At 55.0% G+C, this 19,543-nt stretch overlaps 2 protein-coding genes across 5 annotated transcripts in view; one reads left to right on the top strand and one right to left on the bottom strand.

The window, feature by feature from the left end:
* The first annotated feature begins 246 nt into the window (after positions 1-246).
* Positions 247-15,897, top strand: RHOBTB2 (Rho related BTB domain containing 2). Of its 4 annotated transcripts, none has more exons than XM_015882998.2 (11): positions 247-361; positions 2,926-3,003; positions 10,517-10,718; positions 11,780-11,883; positions 11,962-12,147; positions 12,385-13,409; positions 13,947-14,065; positions 14,282-14,432; positions 14,516-14,604; positions 14,750-14,855; positions 14,939-15,897. In XM_015882998.2, exons 2-11 carry the CDS (start codon positions 2,945-2,947, stop codon positions 15,166-15,168), a joined length of 2,271 nt encoding a protein of 756 aa, XP_015738484.1. In that variant the 5' UTR covers positions 247-361; positions 2,926-2,944; the 3' UTR covers positions 15,169-15,897. The 4 variants fall into 4 exon arrangements, with proteins under 4 accessions (XP_015738484.1, XP_015738483.1, XP_015738485.1 ...); XM_015882997.2 differs by lacking the exon at positions 247-361 and adding an exon at positions 2,736-2,789; XM_015882999.2 differs by lacking the exons at positions 247-361; positions 2,926-3,003 and adding an exon at positions 4,372-4,523.
* A 733-nt stretch (positions 15,898-16,630) lies between these two features.
* LOC107323583 (tumor necrosis factor receptor superfamily member 10B-like) overlaps positions 16,631-19,543 on the bottom strand; it is a 7,763-nt gene continuing 4,850 nt past the window's right edge. The window contains exons 4-7 of the mRNA XM_015882845.2: positions 19,219-19,278; positions 18,926-19,057; positions 18,123-18,204; positions 16,631-18,011 (exon numbers count right to left, since the gene is read on the bottom strand). Coding sequence (XP_015738331.1) covers positions 17,719-18,011; positions 18,123-18,204; positions 18,926-19,057; positions 19,219-19,278 — 567 coding nt within the window. The 3' untranslated portion in view covers positions 16,631-17,718. The remainder of the gene's footprint in view (positions 18,012-18,122; positions 18,205-18,925; positions 19,058-19,218; positions 19,279-19,543) is intronic.

Here is a 19,543-nt window from a genome sequence, read left to right as displayed (position 1 = left end):
GTGGAAACTTAAAGATGAGGTCAAACGACCATTCAAAGCATCTGGAAATGGGAAAGTTTGCATTTTCCCCTTTGCTTTTTCCCTTTAGGAGCCGTATAAAGCACGTCTCAACGTGCATCGTGCAGCGGCGCACCCAGAGAGTGGAAAATTCCTGCCCGGGTGCTGAGCGCGGATTGTGGTCCAACAGGTTTTGTTTGAGCTCCGGCCCCTCCGGTTGTGTCAGTGCATGAAAAAAAAACCTCATCCCTGGGGCATTAGTTGGGATCACATGGGTGAGCGTATAAAAATGATCCCTATTGGGACGGGGAAACTCGCTGCTGGAAGAGCCAGGGCACAACCGCCAGCGCCCGGACACACACAGGTAACCGCTGTCTGTCTGTCTGTCCATCCATCTATCTGCTCATTTATCCATCTGTCTGCCCTCCCATCCGTCTCTCTGTCTGTCCAGCTGTCTGTCTGCCCGTCCATCCAATTTAGCTCCAATAGAGTCTTGGCCAACTCAATGGGTTTTCACCTTTCTTTAGGGACGGAGCAGTAGGGTTGGAGATGGGTGGGTGGGCTGTGCTGGGTGGGTTTGGAGTCTCCCCACTGTCCTGCATCGCTGCTGTGGGGTTCTGTGATCCCAGGAGTTTGCTCCAATGCTTTGTAGCACCTCATCCTATGGTCTCCATTTTATGGTCTCCAACTCGTGGTCTTCATTTTATGGTATCTGTCTCGTGGTCTCCATAAGATGGTCTCCAATTTATGGTCTCCATCTTGTGGTCTCCATTTTATGGTCTCCATCTCGTGGTCTCTATTTTATGGTCTCCATCTTGTGGTCTCCATTTTATGGTCTCCATCTCGTGGTCTCTATTTTATGGTCTCCATCTTGTGGTCTCCATGTTATGACCTCCATTTCATGGTCTCCATCTTGTGGTATCCATCTCTTGGTCTCCATTTTATGGTCTCCATCTCCTGGTTTCCATTTTATAGCCTTTATCTCACAGTGTCCATCTTCTAGTTTCCATTTTATGATCTCCATCTCATGGTCTCCATGTTACGGCCTCCACCTTGTGGTATCCGTCTCAGGGTCTCCACTTTATGGCCTCCATTCTATGGTCTCCATCTCATTATCTCCATTTTATGGCCTTCACCTTTCTGTGTCCATCTCATAGTCTCCATACTACGACCTCCATCTCATGGTCTCCATTCTGTGACCTCCATCTCATGGTCTCTATTTTATGGCCTTCACCTTTCTGTGTCCATCTCATGGTCTCCATTCTATTACCTCCAACTCATAGTCTCCATTTTATGACCTCCATCTCATGGTCTCAATTTTATGACCTCCATCTCATGGTCTCAATTTTATGACCTCCATCTCATGGTCTCTATTTTATGCCCTTCACTTTTTGGTGTCCATCTCAGAGTCTCCATTTTATGGTCTCCATTCTATGGTCTCCATCTCATGATCTCTATTTTATGGCCTTCACCTTTCGGTGTCCATTTCATAGTCTCCATACTATGACCTCCATCTCATGATCTCTATTTTATGGCCTCCATCTCATGGTCTCCATTCTATGCCCTCCATCTCACGGTCTCCACTCTACGGTCTCCATCTCACAGTCTCCACCTCATGGTCTCCATCTCTACCAGAGGCTGTTGCTTAGGAACAGGCTCCTTCCTTTCTGATTTTCTCCTATCTGTTTTTAATGCAGAAACGTGCAGCCCCCCCCGTGCCCTTAGCCACGCTCTTGGGGGTGCATTTAGGATGTAACCAACGCGTGTTGGTGCAGCAGATTTGGGATGTGGGAGCCCTTCTTGTGGGGTTTCACCCCATTGCAAGCTGCATCAACATCCCCAAATACACCTCAAGAACAGACTCCCTGAGGCTGTTCCCTGGGTTGGGGGGGTTTGTTTGGTGATGTTATGGGTTTATTTTGCACTGTGTGAGGAGGAATGGGAAGCAGAGAAGCCACAGGACCCAAATAGAAGCTCTTAACAGCTTCTGCACGAGGCGTCAGCGGCTCTTAATGCTGGAGGGGATGGGGAGGGCTCTATAATAAACCTGTGCCTATAAATGGCCCCAAATGTGGGGCAGGGGGAGGCAGCAGGACGGGCACATCAACAACACCTCAAAGCTATGGGATGCATTATCCACACAGCAGCACTTTGACCAGTCAGACAACGCCCCACCGCTGTAGGGTGCAAATATCCTTCAGCAGGACCTTGCATGTTGCTTTGCTTTGCTTCCTGGTTGCAAAAGATGCACCCGGAGAGCACCGCCAGCTGCAGGCTGGGGCGAAGGGGGAGGTTTATGGGTTGCATAAGGCTTTCCCTGGAGGGCAGCGATCCCTTTGGGTTTAAATGCTTATAAACCACGTAGTAAAGGGCTGATATCCTGCAGCACAGCGATGGGATGAGCTCCAAGCCACAGGTTATTGGTGGGGCTGGGAGATGGGATCCAGATGGGCCATTTACAGTCTGGATATGGAGAATTGATTCCTGGGAACCCTCAGCTTAGAAGGACAGAGGATGCAATTTGCAGAAAGGCTCTTTTTGCTCATTTTAAACCCTAGAAACAAGGGGTTGGAAATCCTTGGGGCATTCCCTTTGGGCAAGCAGAGCCCTGTAGCCACAAGCTGCATGATTGGGGCTGATTCCAAACAGTGATTCCAATCTGGCAACGCAGCAGCGTTTCCTGCTCCCTGTGCCAAGAGCAAAGCTCAGCCTCACCCCCAGCTCTGCCCTCTTGCAATCCTCACTCACAGCTCGGGTGTTGGGATGTAGGGGCAGCAGGGGAGATGCTTTAGGTGAGAGACCCCCCTCCATCCCCACAGCACCCTTGTATCACCATGCCATGGCTTCAGGCTTTGTGCTGAGGGTGAATGGATTCCAGCGTGCTGGTGGTGAATGGATTCACTTACCCCTCCTCTCCTCCCATTGCAGGCACTGCTGAGAGCACGACATGGACCCCAAAGGGAAGGGCAGCCCCACGGTGACAATGACAGCCTTGGCACGCAGCCTGTAAGTACTGTGCCCCCCTTCCAACCCCCCCATTGCCTGCACAGCCATGCTTTGTTCTTTGCTCCCGTGCAACTCGTGCCACCCTGCTGCAGGAGGGCACAGCTCGGCTGGGTGCTGCCTGCAGCAAAGGGAAATGGTTGGGACCTTTTGCAATGCGGTGCAAATAAGGGTGCAGATCTCCAGCCCTACAGAGCACATAGGGTCATAGGGGTGCTGATTTCCAGCCCCATGGGGTCATAGGGGTGATGATCCCCAGCCCTACAGAGCCCATAAGGTTGTAGGGTTGCTGATCTCCGGACCTACAGTACCTACGGGGTTATGGGGGTGAGGATCTCCAGCCCTACATCTCTGTCTGTGGGGTTCCATCCGTGGGGCTCCATCTATAGGGCTCCATCCATAGGGCTCAATCCATAGGGCTCCATCCATGTGGCTCCATCCACAGGGCTCCATCTATAGGAATCCATCCATGGGGCTCCATCTGTGGGGCTCCATCTATAGGGCTCCATCCATAGGGCTCCATCCGTGGGGCTCCATCTGTAGGGCTCCATCCATAGGGCTCCATCTATAGGGCTCCATCCATAGGGCTCCATCCATAGGGCTCCATCTATAGGGCTCCATCCATGGGGCTCCATCCATGGGGCTCCATCTGTAGGGCTCCATCCATAGGGCTCCATCCATGGGGCTCCATCTGTAGGGCTCCATCCATGGGGGTCCATCTATAGGGCTCCATCCATAGGGCTCCATCCATGGGGCTCCGTCTATAGGGCTCCATCCATGGGGCTCCATCCATGGGGCTCCATCCATGGGGCTCCGTCTATAGGGCTCCATCCATAGGGCTCCATCTGTAGGGCTCCATCCACAGGGCTCCATCCATAGGGCTCCATCCATAGGGCTCCATCCATGGGGCTCCATCTGTAGGGCTCCATCCACAGGGCTCCATCTATAGGGCTCCATCCATGGGGCTCCATCCATGGGGCTCCATCCATAGGGCTCCGTCCATAGGGCTCCATCCATGGGCCCTCCCAGCCCTGCTGGCCCCATTCGGTGCCTCCTACGAGGGAGGAGGTTGGGATCTCCTGGCTGCTTGTTTTGCCTGGAAGTCACAATTGTGCTTTTGTTTTTGCACAGGACCTTGTTATGAAGGGGGAGTGAAGGGATGTGGGGGGGTGAGAGGGGGGGTCGTTAAGGAATTTCTGACCTTAACGCCGCCAGGAACTTTTAATGCCACAATTAAGCACCTGCTCCAGCGGAGCAAATAAAGCCAAATCATGTGGCTGGTAATAGGGCTGCACGTTTCCTTCCCACCCCCCCTCCTCTCTCCTCCCCTTTTTCCCCGTGACCCACTCGAAAGGAGAAGCAAAGCAAAACACAGATCCCATTAGTAGGGACAAACCCTCAGCGGTGGCTGCATATGCCCCTAATAAAACCCCAAAGGGGACCCACCCCCCTCCCCCCTTCCCCAGATAAGAAATCCCATCTCCTTCTGCTATGGAGAGAGAGATCCCAGTGCTGCGAGTTAGGTGAGCGTGGGGTGAAGGTGGGCAGTGGGGGTTGGGTGCTGGTGATGTGACAGAGGTGCCAACCCTATGGGTGAACCCCAACCCTATATGTAACCCCAACCCTATATCTAACCCCAACCCTATATCTAACCCCAACCCTATATCTAACCCCAACCCTATAGGTAAACCCAGCCCTATATGTAAACCCAACCCTATATGTGACCCAAACCCTATGGGTGACCTCAGCCTTATGGGTAACCCCAACCCTATATGAGACCTCACCCCTTTGTGTGAACCCAACCCTATGGGTGCCCCCAACCCTATATGTGACCCCAACCCTATGTGATCCCAGCTCTATGGGAGACCCCAACCCTATATGTGACCCCACCCCTTTGTGTGAACCCAACCCTATGGGTAACGCTAACCCAATGGGTGTCCCCAACCCTATATGAGACCCCACCCCTTTGTGTAACCCCAACCTTATGGGTAACCCTAACCCAGTGGGTGACCCCACCCCTATGGGTGACCCAAACCCTATATGTGACCCCAACCCTATATGAGACCCCACCCCTATGGGTGGCCCCAACCTTATGGGTAAACCCAGCCCAATGGGTAACCCCAACTTTATATGTGACCCAAACCCTATGGGTGACCCCAACCCTATGGGTAACCCCAACCCCATATGAGACCCCACCCCTATGGGTGGCCCCAACCTTATGGGTAACCCTAACCCAGTGGGCGACCTCAACCCTATAGGCAACCCCAACTAAATGGATGACCCCAACCTTATGTGACCCCAACCCTATGGGTAACCTCAACCCAATGGGTGAGCCCAACCCTATATGAGACCCCACCCCTTTGTGTGACCCCAACCCTATAGCTCCCACCCCAACCCTATAGCTCCCACCCCAACCCTATGCAACAGGAGCAGGGCCCCAAGCGCCGTTCCATGCAGTAAAAAGGGGATGAAGAGGAGGAAGAGGAGGGGCAGAGATGGGGGGATTTGAGGGGGTGAAGGCGTCGTTGTAGTGTTTTATGGGGGGGAGATGGGGCTGTGAGCCCCCCTGGTTCTGCTCCCCCCACCCTCATAGTATATGGCGACCCCCCCAGTTCTGTCCCTGCTGTGTAGTAATGGGAATGGGGGCAATGGTGGGGTCCAATGGAGGGGGGTTAGGGGCAATATGGGGCCCTATGGCAGGGTTATTGGTAGGGGGGTCCTATAGGAGGGGTTTTAGGGGCAGGATGAGGTGCTGTGGAGGGGGAATAAGGGCAGGACGGGGTCCTATGGAGGGTTAGGAGCCAGATGGGACCCCATAGAGTGGGGGTTTAACCCCTATATAGGGCTGAGGGGTGGGGTAGAGCCAAGTGGAGGATTGGGGGGGGTCCTATAGGAGGGGTTTAGGGGCAGGATGAGGTGCCGTGGAGGGGGATTAAGGGCAGGATGGGGTCCTATGGAGGGGGGTTAGGGGCAATATGGGGCCCTATGGGGGGGTTATTGGTAGGGGGGTCCTATAGGAAGAGGTTTAGGGGCAGGATGAGGTGCTGTGGAGGGGGGTTAAGGGCAGGATAGGGTCCTATGGAGGGTTAGGAGCCAGACTGGACCCCATAGAGTGGGGGTTTCAGACCCCTATATAGGGGTGAGGGGTGGGATAGAACCAAGTGGAGGATTAGGGGGGGTCCTATAGGAGGGGTCTGTGCAGGCATAGCATCCTATGGGGGTCACAGGGACACAGGGCTATGGGTTCACGGCTATTTGAGGGGGGGGGGGGGGGGGGGGGGGGAGGGTCAGGATGGGACCCCACCCCCATTAACCCCCCTCGGGGCTCGCTCTCAGCCAATGAGAGACCGCTGGGGGGGGTGGGGGGTGGGGAGGGGGCGGTGCCTTTTAGGGCCGCTTGTTTTTGTGAATGAGAGGCGGAGCGGCCCCGACCGCAGCGCGCAGCGCAACGCCCGATCCGCGCAAAAGGGGGGGAATCCGCGCAACCGAGATCCGCGCAGCGCTGTCGTATCGCGGATGCGGAGCTCGGAGCGGCCTCTGCGCCGCCATGGGCCTTAAAACGCGCAACTCAGCACAAGAATTGCGCGCAATTTTCATCCGCGTAAATTACGCCGTCATCATCATGTCCGGGGGGGTTCAACCGGCTCCGGCCCCTGGGAGCCGCCGCTTCGTCTGTGTTGGTGTAAGTACGGACCTCCCCATCCTTCTGCTGGGGGGGGGGACACAGCCAGGGCCCTATTGCCCTATATTGCCCTATATTGCCCTATAGCCCTATTGCAGTGCCCCCCTAATCCGGTTGCTCCGAGTGTCCCCCCCCCCCGTTTCCCCTTTGCGATGCTCCCTACCCCTTCGTCCACATTGCGATGCTCTCAGTCCTCCGAACACCCCCCCCCGGCCATAAAGCAACGCTCCGGGCCCCGCTGCTCCCCCCGGCCCTATTGCAGTGTCCATCCGGATGCTTTGAGCACGCCCTGGCCCTATTGCAACGCCCGTTTCCCCTTTGCAATTGCTTGCATCCCTATCCTGGGTGCTCTGAGCAGCCCCGGCCTTATTGCAGTGCCCCGGGCCTGCTGCTCCCCGGCCCTATTGCAGTGCTTATATGGATGTCCTGGCCCTATTGCAACGCCTCACACCCGTTTACAATAATCCTTTCCCTTCTGCAATGCCCCATAACCTCTAATCCGTGTGCTCTGAGCACCCCCGGCCCTATTACAATGCCTCAACCCTAATGCTTTGAGCCCCCCCAGCCCTATTGCAATACCCCCAGTGTCTGTGCTCCAAGCACCCCCAGCCCTATTACAGTGCCTCAATCCTAATGCTTTGAGCACCCCCAGCCCTATTACAATGCCCTAATCCCAATGCTCTGAGCACCCCCAGCCCTATTGCAATGCTTCAATCCCAGTGCTCTGAGCACCCCCAGCCCTATTACAGTGCCTCAACCCTAATGCTTTGAGCACCCCCAGCCCTATTGCAATGCCCTAATCCCAATGCTCCGAGCACCCCCAGCCCTATTGCAATGCCCTAATCCCAATGCTTTGAGCACCCCTGGCCCTATTGCAATGCCTCAATCCTAATGCTCCGAGCCCCCCCAACCCTATTCCAATGCCTCCACTGTCTGTGCTCCAAGCACCCCCAGCCCTATTACAATGCCCTAATCCCAATGCTCTGAGCACCCCCAGCCCTATTGCAATGCCCCCAGTGTCTGTGCTCCAAGCATCCCCAGCCCTATTACAATGCCTCAATCCCAATGCTCTGAGCACCCCCAGCCCTATTACAATGCCCTAATCCCAATGCTCTGAGCACCCCCAGCCCTATTGCAATGCTTCAATCCCAATACTCTGAGCACCCCCAGCCCTATTGCAATGCCTCAATCCCAATGCTCCGAGCACCCCCAGCCCTATTGCAATGCCCTAATCCCAGTGCTCCGAGCATCCCCATCCCTATTACAATGCCTCAACCCTAATGCTTTGAGCCCCCCCAGCTCTATTGCAATGCCTCAATCCCAATGCTCCGAGCACCCCCAGCCCTATTGCAATGCTTCAATCCTAATGCTCTGAGCACCCCCAGCCCTACTACAATGCCCCAATCCTAATGCTCTGAGCATCCCCAGCCCTATTGCAATGCCCCCAGTGTCTGTGCTCCAAGCACCCCCAACCCTATTACAATGCCCTAATCCCAATGCTCTGAGCACCCCTGGCCCTATTACAATGCCCTAATCCCAATGCTCCGAGCACCCCCAGCCCTATTGCAATGCCCTAATCCCAATGCTGTGAGCACCCCCAACCCTATTACAATGCCTCAACCCTAATGCTTTGAGCTCCAAGCACCCCCAGCCCTATTGCAATGCCCCCAGTGTCTGTGCTCCAAGCATCCTCAGCCCTATTACAATGCCTCAATCCTAATGCTGTGAGCACCCCCAGCCCTATTACAATGCCCCAATCCCAATGCTCTGAGCATCCCCATCCCTATTACAATGCCTCAATCCCAATGCTTTGAGCACCCCCAGCCCTATTGCAATGCCCCCACTCTGTTTTAGGGTCTCTCCTCCCTTCCTTGGGTGGGATGGAGGATTTTTGTTGTTGCAAGGCAACGGCTCCCGGGGGTGATGGTGCAGTTGCTGTAGCAACTGCAGGTTGGGCAGCATGGAAAAAGCAGTTTGGGGTGTTGTGTTTTATAGGAGGGGGTGGATTAGGGGCCCACGGTTTTGGATATGGGGCAGATGAAGCATTGGGGATGAAGTTTGCAAGGGGCTGCTGGCTGGATTTGGGAACCCTATTAATAACTGCTGCAGAGCAACGTGAGTCCTGATACCCTATAGGGACCTCCTGACCCTATAGGGACCTCCTGACCCTATAGAGCAAAGCTCTGCTCCAAGGGAACAATATGGGAACTGATCTCCAGGAGCTATAGGGGCAGCAACTGCATCCTGCCCCTATTTGCCATGCCCCCAAGGGAGCATCCCAGCTCCCTACAAGCAGGAAGGAATGGGGCTGATGGTGGCAAGTTTTGCTTTGAGATCAACCCCGAGTGCGATGCTTTGGGTTCCTGCTGCATCCCTGCACAGCCAGGTGTGTGTGTGCAGGAGGGAGCTGCTCACATTGCAAAGTCCTTGCCGTGCTGCTCCGCTCGGAGCTCCCCGCGTGCAAGCGCCGGTTGCCATCGTTACGGGGTATTTTTGCTCCAAGGTTTTGTGCTGGTGGTTTATTATAGCATCTCAGGAGGGGGTGATGGATGGGGGGGGGGGGGGGGGGGGGGGGGGGGGGGGGGGGGGGGGGGGAAGAGAATGGGGCTGATTTGCTAAGTTTGAAGAAACTGGGATTTTTTTTATCCCCCCCCACCCCCTCATCCATCAGTTTCCTCTGTGAGTATCTCCTTAATCCCAATCCTTGTGCTCCGAGCACCCCCAGCCCTATTGCAATGCCCATCCAGACACATAGAGCACCCCCAGCCCTATTGCAATGCCCATCCAGACACATGGAGCACCCCCAGCCCTATTGCAATGCCCATCCAGACACATAGAGCATCCCCAGCCCCATTGCAATGCCCATCCAGACACATAGAGCACCCCCAGCCCTATTGCAATGCCCATCCAGACACATGGAGCACCCCCAGCCCCATTGCAATGCCCATCCAGATACATGGAGCACCCCCAGCCCCATTGCAATGCCCATCCAGATGCATGGAGCACCCCTTGGCCCTATTGCAGGGCCCCCAGTCCCAGTGATCTGGGCACCCCCTACACTATTATAATGCTCCCAATATCCTTGGCCCCATTGCAGTGGTCATCCAGATGCTTAAAGCACCACCTGGCCCTACTGCAGCATCCCACACCCATTCCCAATACTCCTTCCCCTATTGCAATGCCCCCATCCCCATTGCAATGCCCATCCAGATGCATGGAGCACCCCTTGGCCCCATTGCAATGCCCCACACCTGTCCCCATGCTGCAAGGAGTTAATTCTTGCAGATTTGAGCTCTGAACGCTGCTGCTGCTGCTGTGCACATGGGCCTGCAGGATGTGCTCGCTTTGCATTGGGCTCGCAGCTCCTCGGGGGAGGTTTCACGTTGCACCTGGTGCAGGGGAAGAAATGCAATGAGCGTCTTTGCTGCTCTGGGTCAGAAGCAGGAGCAAACAGGGTGGGAGATTTGGGGGGAGGTTGGTGCAAGGGGGTTGTGCAGAGCCCCGTGCTCGCTGTGCAATAGAAGCAATAGGGGTTGGCGGTGCTGCTGTGCGTGCTCCCATCTGGAAGCTTCGTTTGCAAATGCTGGAAAGGGAGAAAGGGGAAAGAGGAGGAAAAAAAAAAAAAAAAAGCCTCATCTCACATGAACAAGCATGAGAGAGGGAGGGAGGGGAGGAGGGAGGGAGGGCATGTGTCTGACGCGCGGCACAGCAACGCACGCAGCCACGAGGATATTAAATTTTAAAGGGGACGGGCTGGGATGCGTGCAGGGAGGAAGGAGGCAGCCGTGTTTGCTGAGAGCTGGGAGCATCCTCTCGTCTCTTCTTACCCTTCAGGTCCCAATTAATGGATTCTGACATGGATTACGAGAGGCCCAACGTTGAAACTATCAAGTGCGTCGTGGTCGGGGACAACGCGGTGGGCAAGACCCGGCTCATCTGCGCCCGCGCCTGCAACGCCACGCTCACCCAGTACCAGCTCCTCGCCACCCACGTGCCCACGGTGTGGGCCATCGACCAGTACCGCGTGTGCCAGGAGGTGAGGGACCGACCCCATAGGGATGGGGTTGGGGATGGGGCTTCCTTATGGGATTTACTTCTCTGTGTTCTGAGTTTGATGGTGGTGGTCATCTTGGTGATTTGGATGGGGTTGGAGCTGGGGGTTCCTTATGGGATTTACTTCTCCATGTCCTGAGCTTGGTGGTGGTGGTCATCTTGATGATGGGGATGGGGTTGGAGCTGGGGCTTCCTTATGGGATTTATACCTCTGTGTCCTGAGTTCGGTGGCTGTCATCCCCTTGCTGGGGTTGCCCCCTTGGTGGGATGGTTAGGAGTTGAGGGAGTGAACCCATAGGGATGGGGATGGGGCTTCCCCATGGGATTTACTTCTCTGTGTTCTGAGCTTCATGGTGGTGGTCATCTTGGTGATGGGGATGGGGTTGGAGCTGGGGCTTCATCGTGAGATTTACACCTCTGTGTCCTGAGTTCGGTGGCTGTCATCCCCTTGCTGGGGTTGCCCCCTTGGTGGGATGGGTAGGAGTTGAGGGAGCAACCCTATAGGGATGGGGATGGGGCTTCCTCGTGGGATTTACTTCTCCATGTTCTGAGCTTGGTGATGGTGGTCATCTTGGTGATGGGGATGGGGTTGGAGCTGGGGCTTCCTCGTGGGATTTACACCTCTGTGTCCTGAGCTTGTTGGTTGGCCAAGACGATGAGTCCTACCTTGGTGGGATGGTCATCCTGGTGTTGATGGTCCCTTTGCTGGTATGGGAAGGAGGTGAGGGTTCAGCCCCATGGGGATGGGGGATGGAGCTGGGGTTTCCCCATGGGATTTACATCTCTGTGTCCTGAGCTTGGTGCAGTAGTCCCCTTGGTGGGATGGTTATCTTAGGGACCATTGTCACCTTGCTAGGATAGTAAGGAGGTGAGAGACCAACCCCATGCAGGTGGGGATGGAGTTGGAGGAGTAAATACCACAGGGAAGACTCATGTCATCCCCTTGGTGGCAATGGTCCCCTTGGTGGGACTGTCCCATTGGCAGGATGTGGGGGCTTTTCCTGGTGCAGAGCTCCAGGATTCACCGTGTTTTTATTGCCACAGGTGCTGGAGCGCTCGCGAGATGTGGTAGATGATGTTAGCGTGTCCTTGCGACTCTGGGACACCTTTGGAGACCACCACAAAGACCGGCGCTTTGCATATGGCAGGTAAGGAGGAGAAGAACCCCATGCTGAGGTGGGAGGTTCTATTGCCCAGATGGATCTTGACCCTTTTCCCCCTCTCAGATCCGACGTCGTGGTTTTGTGCTTCTCCATCGCCAACCCCAACTCCCTGCACCATGTGAAGACCATGTGGTACCCCGAGATCAAACACTTCTGTCCTCGCACGCCCGTCATCCTGGTGGGCTGCCAGCTGGACCTGCGCTACGCCGACTTGGAGGCCGTCAACCGGGCACGGCGTCCCTTGGCCAGGTGGGAGACATCCATGCCCCCAAATCCCTTCTCCTTGCCGTGCATGTAGAGAGGTCGTAGAATCATAGAGTTGTTTGAGTTGGAAAGGATCTTCTAGTCTGACTCCCCTATAGTGAACAGGGAAACCTGCAGCTCAGTCATCACTTATCTGGCCTGACCTTGGGATGGGACATCTCTTCGTTATCTTTATGATATGAGGTTTCTTAATCACCTTCATTATTTCTTCTTCTTCTCCAGGCCAATCAAACCCAACGAGATACTTCCCCCAGAGAAGGGAAGGGAGGTGGCCAAAGAACTGGGGATCCCTTATTATGAGACGAGTGTGGTGGCCCAGTTTGGCATCAAGGATGTCTTTGATAACGCCATCCGTGCCGCCCTCATCTCCCGCCGTCACCTGCAGTTCTGGAAGTCCCATCTACGCAATGTGCAGCGGCCCCTCCTCCAAGCCCCCTTCCTACCCCCCAGACCCCCTCCTCCCATCATTGTGGTGCCGGATCCCCCATCCAACAATGAGGAGCACCCGGCCCACCTCTTGGAGGACCCCCTGTGCGCGGATGTCATCCTGGTGCTGCAAGAGAAGATCAAAATCTACGCACACAAGATCTACCTCTCCACCTCCTCCTCCAAGTTTTACGACCTGTTCCTCATGGACCTGAGCGAGGAGGACCAGCAGAGCAGTGCAGGGCATGGTTTTGGGGTTGCTGTCACCGCAGCTGCTGAGAGGATGCTGCACCAAGAGGAGAGGCACCACGGACGGGATTTCCTCCTCCGGGCTGCAAGCTTTGATATCTGTGAAAGCACCGAGGAGGGCGGCTCCGGCCAGAGAAAACCGTGCCTTAGAGCCTCCACCAGTGATGGGATCCTACGGGGGAACCGCTATGAGAATGGGGAACGTGGGCTGCGACGAGGACGGGACCTCTCCTCTTGGAGCCGGGCCTTCATCAGCATCCAGGAGGAGATGGCGGAAGACCCGTTGACCTACAAATCCAAGCTGATGGTGGTGGTGAAAATGGATGCTTCCATCCAACCGGGTCCTTTCCGGGCCGTGCTGAAGTATTTGTACACGGGGGAGCTGGATGAGAAGGAGCGGGATCTCATGCACATCGCTCACATCGCGGAGCTGCTGGAGGTGTTTGACCTCCGCATGATGGTGGCCAACATCCTCAACAATGAGGCGTTCATGAACCAGGAGATCACCAAAGCCTTCCACGTCCGGAGGACGAACCGGGTGAAGGAATGCCTGGCCAAGGGGACTTTCTCGGGTACGACCCCGTCCCCCTCTATATTGCCCATACCAGTGCTTGGAAACACCGTGCACTCTGCCTTCCTTGGGATTTTGGATGTGCTCACACACAGCCTTTGTGTTTCTGGGTTTTTCACCTATAATTGCCATCCCAGGCCTGAAAACACCACGTTCTTCCTCTAGCTGGATTGGTTTCACGTGGACAGACCAAATGGGGCTGTGGGAGCCCAGGGTAGAGCAGAGCAAGGGACGCTTGTCCTTGGGAGGAACAGGGAGGAGGATGGGGGCATGCTTTGCAGTGTGTGGGTGAGGCTTTTCTCCCCAAGTTGCCCTTTGCTTTCCAACACGTCACTGTTCACCTTGGTAAAGCCCTGAGGCAGGGCTGTGTGTGGATGACGTAGCCTTTCCATGAACTCCTTGGAGGATGCTGGAAAACAAACACGTCCTTAGGGCAAAGTACAAGGCCATACGTTTATCCTGTCCCCTTCCCTTTGGTGTCTTGTGGTGGGGATGGCTGAGCCTTGTGTGACGGGGCCATTCCTCTGTTCATTTGCAGATGTCACCTTCGTGCTGGATGACGGTGCTATCAGTGCCCACAAGCCCCTGCTCATCTCCAGCTGCGACTGGATGGCCGCCATGTTCGGTGGTCCCTTCGTGGAGAGCTCTACTAATGAGGTGAGGATGCGCTCAGGGAGGGTTTGGGACAGACGTGGGGTGACGATTGGAATTGTAGAAAGATTAAGGTTGGAAGAGACCTCTATGATCATCAGGTCCAACCATTAGCCCATCCCCACCGTGCCCATAGAATCATAGAGCCATAAAGGTTGGAAAAGGCCTCCAAGCTCAAGTCCAGCTGTTGACCCATCACCACCGTGGGTGTTACTCTTGTAGGTGGCACTTCCTTACACCAGCAAGAGCTGCATGCGGGCCGTGCTGGAGTATCTTTACACTGGGCAGTTCAGCTCCAGCCCTGACCTCGATGACATGAAGCTCATCATCTTGGCCAACCGCCTCTGCCTGCCCCACCTGGTGGCTCTTACCGGTGAGTTGGTGTCTCCAAAGCTTAATGGCAGCTCTATGTCCACCCCATCCCAACTACCCCCTAAGTCCTTCTGTGTCCCACAGAGCAGTACACCGTCACCGGGCTGATGGAAGCTGCGCAGATGATGGTGGACATCGATGGGGACGTGCTCGTGTTCCTGGAGCTGGCACAGGTAGGTGGGGCCTTGGGATGAGTGAGGTGGGGGTGACACCGCCATGGCAGAGAGGACAGCAGGATCTGGCCCTTGATGGGGATTGGGGGCCTTGGGATGGATGAGGTCCCCACGGTGGCTCTGACACGTGCTCCATCTCCTGCAGTTCCACTGCGCCTACCAGCTCGCCGACTGGTGCCTCCACCACATCTGCACCAACTACAACAACGTCTGCCGCAAGTTTCCCCGCGACATGAAGGCCATGTCGGGAGGTGAGCGCTATGGGGGTCGGTGTGGGGCCATAGGGGGGCACTGGGGGCACCTGGCACTGTGCTCACCCCTGATATCCCCACAGAGAACCAGGAGTACTTTGAGAAGCACCGCTGGCCGCCGGTGTGGTACCTGAAGGAGGAGGACCATTACCAGCGGGCGAAGAAGGAGCGGGAGAAGGAAGACTACCTCCACCTCAAACGGCAGCCCAAGAGGCGGTGGCTCTTCTGGAACTCCCCTTCCTCCTCTCCTTCGTCGTCGGCAGCCACAGCCTCCTCTTCTTCTTCTTCCTCCTCCTCCTCAGCTGTGGTTTGAGAGCCCATCCTTGCTGTGGCTCCAGGAGGTGAGGAGGAGGAAAGCCGCCCAGCGCCGGATGGGTGCCACCAATGGGTGCCCCGAGGAGATGGAGGGAGTGCATCCCCACAACGAGGGCTCTGCTGTCCCCATGCCAGCGCCGGGACTGGCACAAAGCAGCAGCAGAAGAGGTGACAGGAGCACGAGGGCTGTCTGGTTTTGTTTTCATTCATTCTTTCTTTCCAACATAAAACGCATGAGGATGGAGAAGAGAAGCATCCCGCTTCCACCTACAGGAGCTGCAGGGTATAGGGTTGGGCTTTGCAGGATGCCATCCTGCTGCCCCTTGGACTTGCAGTAGGGTGAGGAGGGAGCCTGGTCCCCAAAGGACCAAGGAGAGGATCCTACTTGGCTGCAAGAGCCACGCACCGCGGCTCCATTCACTTCCATGGAGGGCTGTCCCCACTTTGGGGAGCTGCTGGGGGGAAAAGGAGCCCCTCTCCTCCACCTCTCCCCCATGGAAAGTTTGGGCCTGAGCAATGCAAGAGCCCAGAGTGCACACAATTCACCAAAAAAAAAGAAATTTAAAGCAAAAAAACCCCACCCAAATAGATATAGAGATATAAGACCACCAAAAGAAAGCCAAAAGAAACCACCAACCCCCACCTCCCCCAGCACTCACCCCCCACGCTCCCAGCTTGGGAGCTGAGCCTGGAAGGCTCCGTTGTAATAAATGCTATTTGAAAAGCCCAGCGTAGTCCCTGTGTGTTTGGGAGGAGTGGAGAAGCACCGCAAACCCAAATCCATTGGGAGTTGATGCTTCGTGTCACCGCTTGTTTTGGATGCGGGAGCAAAAGGAGCAGGTGCAGCGGGTGCAATGCTTTGCAGCATGTAGGATGAGGTTTTGTTTCCTTTGGAAAGCATTTCCAACATGCATGTCCTGCAGGAGCTACACCCTGCTGGGTTTGCATGCAGAGCAAAGCACCGGGCTGCTGTATCCTATCCCTGTGCTGGCAGCTCCTGCTTTGGGTGCTTGCAATGAGAAATGCCCTGCATGTGATCCAGCAGGATGGCTGGGGGGCAGCCTCTGTTTTATTTGCAAGCACAGCATGGATTTGCAATGCAGCTCCAGCAGCACATGGCCTGTTTCGAGCTTGCAACCTCCTGCTTCTACAGGCAGCTAAAGAGCATGGGACCTGGAGCAAAAGCAGCGCAAGTTTGCAGCTGAGGACCTGCAACAGCATCGCTGGTGGGGATGCAGAGCTCTACCCATGGCGTGCAAAGCTAAAACGGAGCAATGTCAATGTGATGGCAAAGCAAAGGGGGAAAAGGGGCGAGGAATCGGGAGGATCGATGTTGTTTTTAAGTTTATTCTTCATAAAGCCAAAACACAAAAGAATCCTGGATAAAAACTAACTGGCTGGGCCAGAGCTCTGTATAAAAACCACACCGTCACGCAGAGTTAAAAAAAGGAGAAAAAACGGCTATTTTTATATTATATTTTAAGTTAACGTATGTACGCGTTTACAAACAATAAATACATAAATACAAAAGTCCTGCTGGTATTTGGCACAGGGGTGGAAAGGACGGAATGGGTTGCAGAGGGGGCTGTCCACAACCCTGTGCCTGCACAGGGGGAGCTCCTGGTGTTGGGCTGCAGCCCCCATTGCCCAGCCAAGGGGTGCATTAAGGCTGCAGCACCTCATCCCTGAGCTGTGTGTTATCCCTGGAGGTGGAGGTGCAACCCAGCCAGCTGGGTGCTCCCATAGCTCTGGTAATGGGAACGAACCCAACCAGGCTCTACAACCTTATATCAGCAGCCTCGGTGCCAATGGATCAAGCCCACATCTCTTTACAGTCATAGAATCATGGGCTTGGGTTGGAAGGGACCTTAAGGATCATCCAGTTCCAACCCCACTGCTATATAGTCTTGTGTCTACTCCTAAGGGCAAGCAGAACTAGCTACGAATGCAACTCTAAACAGACTGCAGAGGGAAACCCAAGAGCCCCAGAGATGCTCACCCACCAAGCATGCAGTATAAGCACGACGGTTGACTTAGAGATGTTCTACAAGCAAAAATAACACTAAAAATATACATTAAAAAAACATTAAAAAATGGATCCAGTTAGAAACAGCGAGTGTCTGCACCGAGCTGAGGTCTGTATAAAAATCAGTGCTTGCTAATGAGATGATCTCAAAGGCAGCTTGGAAGAGCTGTTGGCTCGTTGCGTTGGCCAAATGAAATCAAGGCACTCACTTGGCTTCCATAAGGCAGCACCAATGCTGAGTGTGGCAGAGAAGACCCCAAATGCTTCCCAATGGGATCAACTCCTCCAGGCTCAGCTGAACTGTGCGACGGCTCCGGGTGAAAGGAGCCAGGATAAAATACTATCACCGAGGTCAAGGGAAGGGTTCTCAGAGCAATTCACATAGAATCATAGAATTACCCAGGTTGGAAAAGACCTTGAAGATCATCAGGTCCAACCGTAGCCTATCCAGAACCCTAACTCTAAAAACCCTACACTAAATCACCTTCAATTCCAGATGGGGAGACATAGGGCTGGCTGTTCTCAGCTCACTTCATACTGGAAATAACCCTCCTTAATGAGTTCGGAGGCGATTCTGACCGCCACACCATTAAGGCCAATGCGAGGTAGGGTCTCCAGCAGTGTATTCACAGAGGCTTTGTCACCTTGTTTGTTGAGCCACGTGTTGAGCATCTGATAGAAGGGCTCCCGTGAGCCTCTGTCGTGCTGCTCTGCCAAATAAAGGTCGTTTTCCAGCAGATCGAGGGCTCGGCCGAATCTCTTCCATTCTGGGAAGGGCACCACGTTAACAAAGGTGTCGAAAGAGCGACGCAAAACTGGAACGAGAAGGGAGAAGCTAAAGGAAAGCAGATATCTGGGCTGGAAGAGCTTCCTCAGAGCCCTTGGGTTCAGCCCATCCCTGCCCACCAGAGCATCCCAACACTTACGGGTTATGGGGTCCTCTCCTGGCACTGGAACCAGCTTCTTCTGGGTTTCTACGCAGGGAACTGAGATTCTTGGTGCCATGTGCTGAAAAAGGAACATGTTACAGCACCCAGAGAGCTCTGGCATGAGCACTATCCCCCCACCCTGCTAGGAATAGGGTTAGGGAACATCTCTGGGTACTGCTGGGGCAGGAGATTGCCACATAGCCCCGGGACACCCCTCAATGGGGGGCTCCTAACACTGGAATGGGGGGCTCCTAACACTGGGATGGGGGGCTCCATAAGCACTGGATAGGGGCTCCTAGCAGGGGATGGGGGGTTCCTAACACGTGGGATGGGGGGCTCCGAACACTGGATGGGGGGCCTCCTAACACGGAGTGGGGGTTCTCTAACACGGATGGGGCTCCTAACACTTGAAGATGGGGTGGCTCCTAACACTGGGATGGGGGGTTCCTAACACTGGGATGGGGGCTCTAACACTAGGATGGGGGGGGTTCCTAACAATGGGATCACAAGAGCTCATGGGTGCTGGGCAGGGAGAGGTTTGCTCAGTACTGAGTGTAGAACAAAGGAGATGATGGGCACAGAACATCTCCGTGCCCATCTCTATATCCATCTTCCACCTCTGTGCCCATCTCCACCTCTGTGCCCATCTCCATCTCTGTGCCCATCTCCACCTCCGTGCCCCATCTCTATGAAGACACCTTGGTTCAGCCCTGTAAGCCTTGGAATTAAATCAGCTCAAGGCAGAGGAAAGCAGCAGAGCTCAGCCATGCAAAGAGGAGCAGAGGGGCACAGTGCCATACCTCCAGCTCCACACCACGGGGAACCTCTGAGCCCTCAATTGGGGCGAGCAGCTGCTGCTGCTGCTGCTGCTTCTGGTAGATCTGCTCATTGCAACTGTTGTCCTGAATCCCCAACTGCTGCAACAGTCTGTTCTGCTGGGAGAGAAATGCAGAACAGCCAAGCTGGAGCCCCCCATCCTCACAGTGGGGGCTTCAGGAAACCCCCACCCCCCTCCCCTCTCCCCCCACCACAGCCTTCCCATGAGCTGCAAGCAAAGCATGGAGCAAGCAAAGCAAAGCCCAGCACAACTCACCACCACGACACCGGGCTTCCTGCTCAGCTCCCCACCATCCCCTGGAAGATAAAAGCAATGCTGTCACCCTTCTATCCCCATGGGATGTCCCTCCTTCCTGCCCACACCCTATAGGGTGAGGATCCCATGTCTATGGCCCATGATCCCCCTTCATATAGGGTGAGGACCCCATGTCTATGGCCCATGATCCCCCTTCATATAGGGTGAGGACCCCATGTCTATGGCCCATGATCGTTTTCCCATCCCATCCCATCCCATCCATCCCATCCCATCCATCCATCCCATAATATCCCATTACCATCCCATCCCATTACCAATCCAGATC

This window comes from Coturnix japonica, chromosome 22 (assembly GCF_001577835.2).
Source record: "Coturnix japonica isolate 7356 chromosome 22, Coturnix japonica 2.1, whole genome shotgun sequence".
Classification (NCBI taxonomy): domain Eukaryota; kingdom Metazoa; phylum Chordata; class Aves; order Galliformes; family Phasianidae; genus Coturnix; species Coturnix japonica.
The sequence above is the reverse complement of the archived record's forward strand: the minus strand, read 5'-3'. Positions and strand labels throughout refer to the sequence as shown.

What these genes read in the sequence shown, in the direction of transcription:
- RHOBTB2 (XM_015882998.2), top strand. Translation starts at nt 2,945, where the DNA reads ATGGACCCCAAAGGGAAGGGCAGCCCCACGGTGACAATGACAGCCTTG. An exon ending in CGGCGCTTTGCATATGGCAG is followed by an intron (nt 11,884 to 11,961) that starts GTAAGGAGGAGA and finishes TCCCCCTCTCAG; the next exon opens with ATCCGACGTCGTGGTTTTGT. An exon ending in TGTTCCTGGAGCTGGCACAG is followed by an intron (nt 14,605 to 14,749) that starts GTAGGTGGGGCC and finishes CATCTCCTGCAG; the next exon opens with TTCCACTGCGCCTACCAGCT.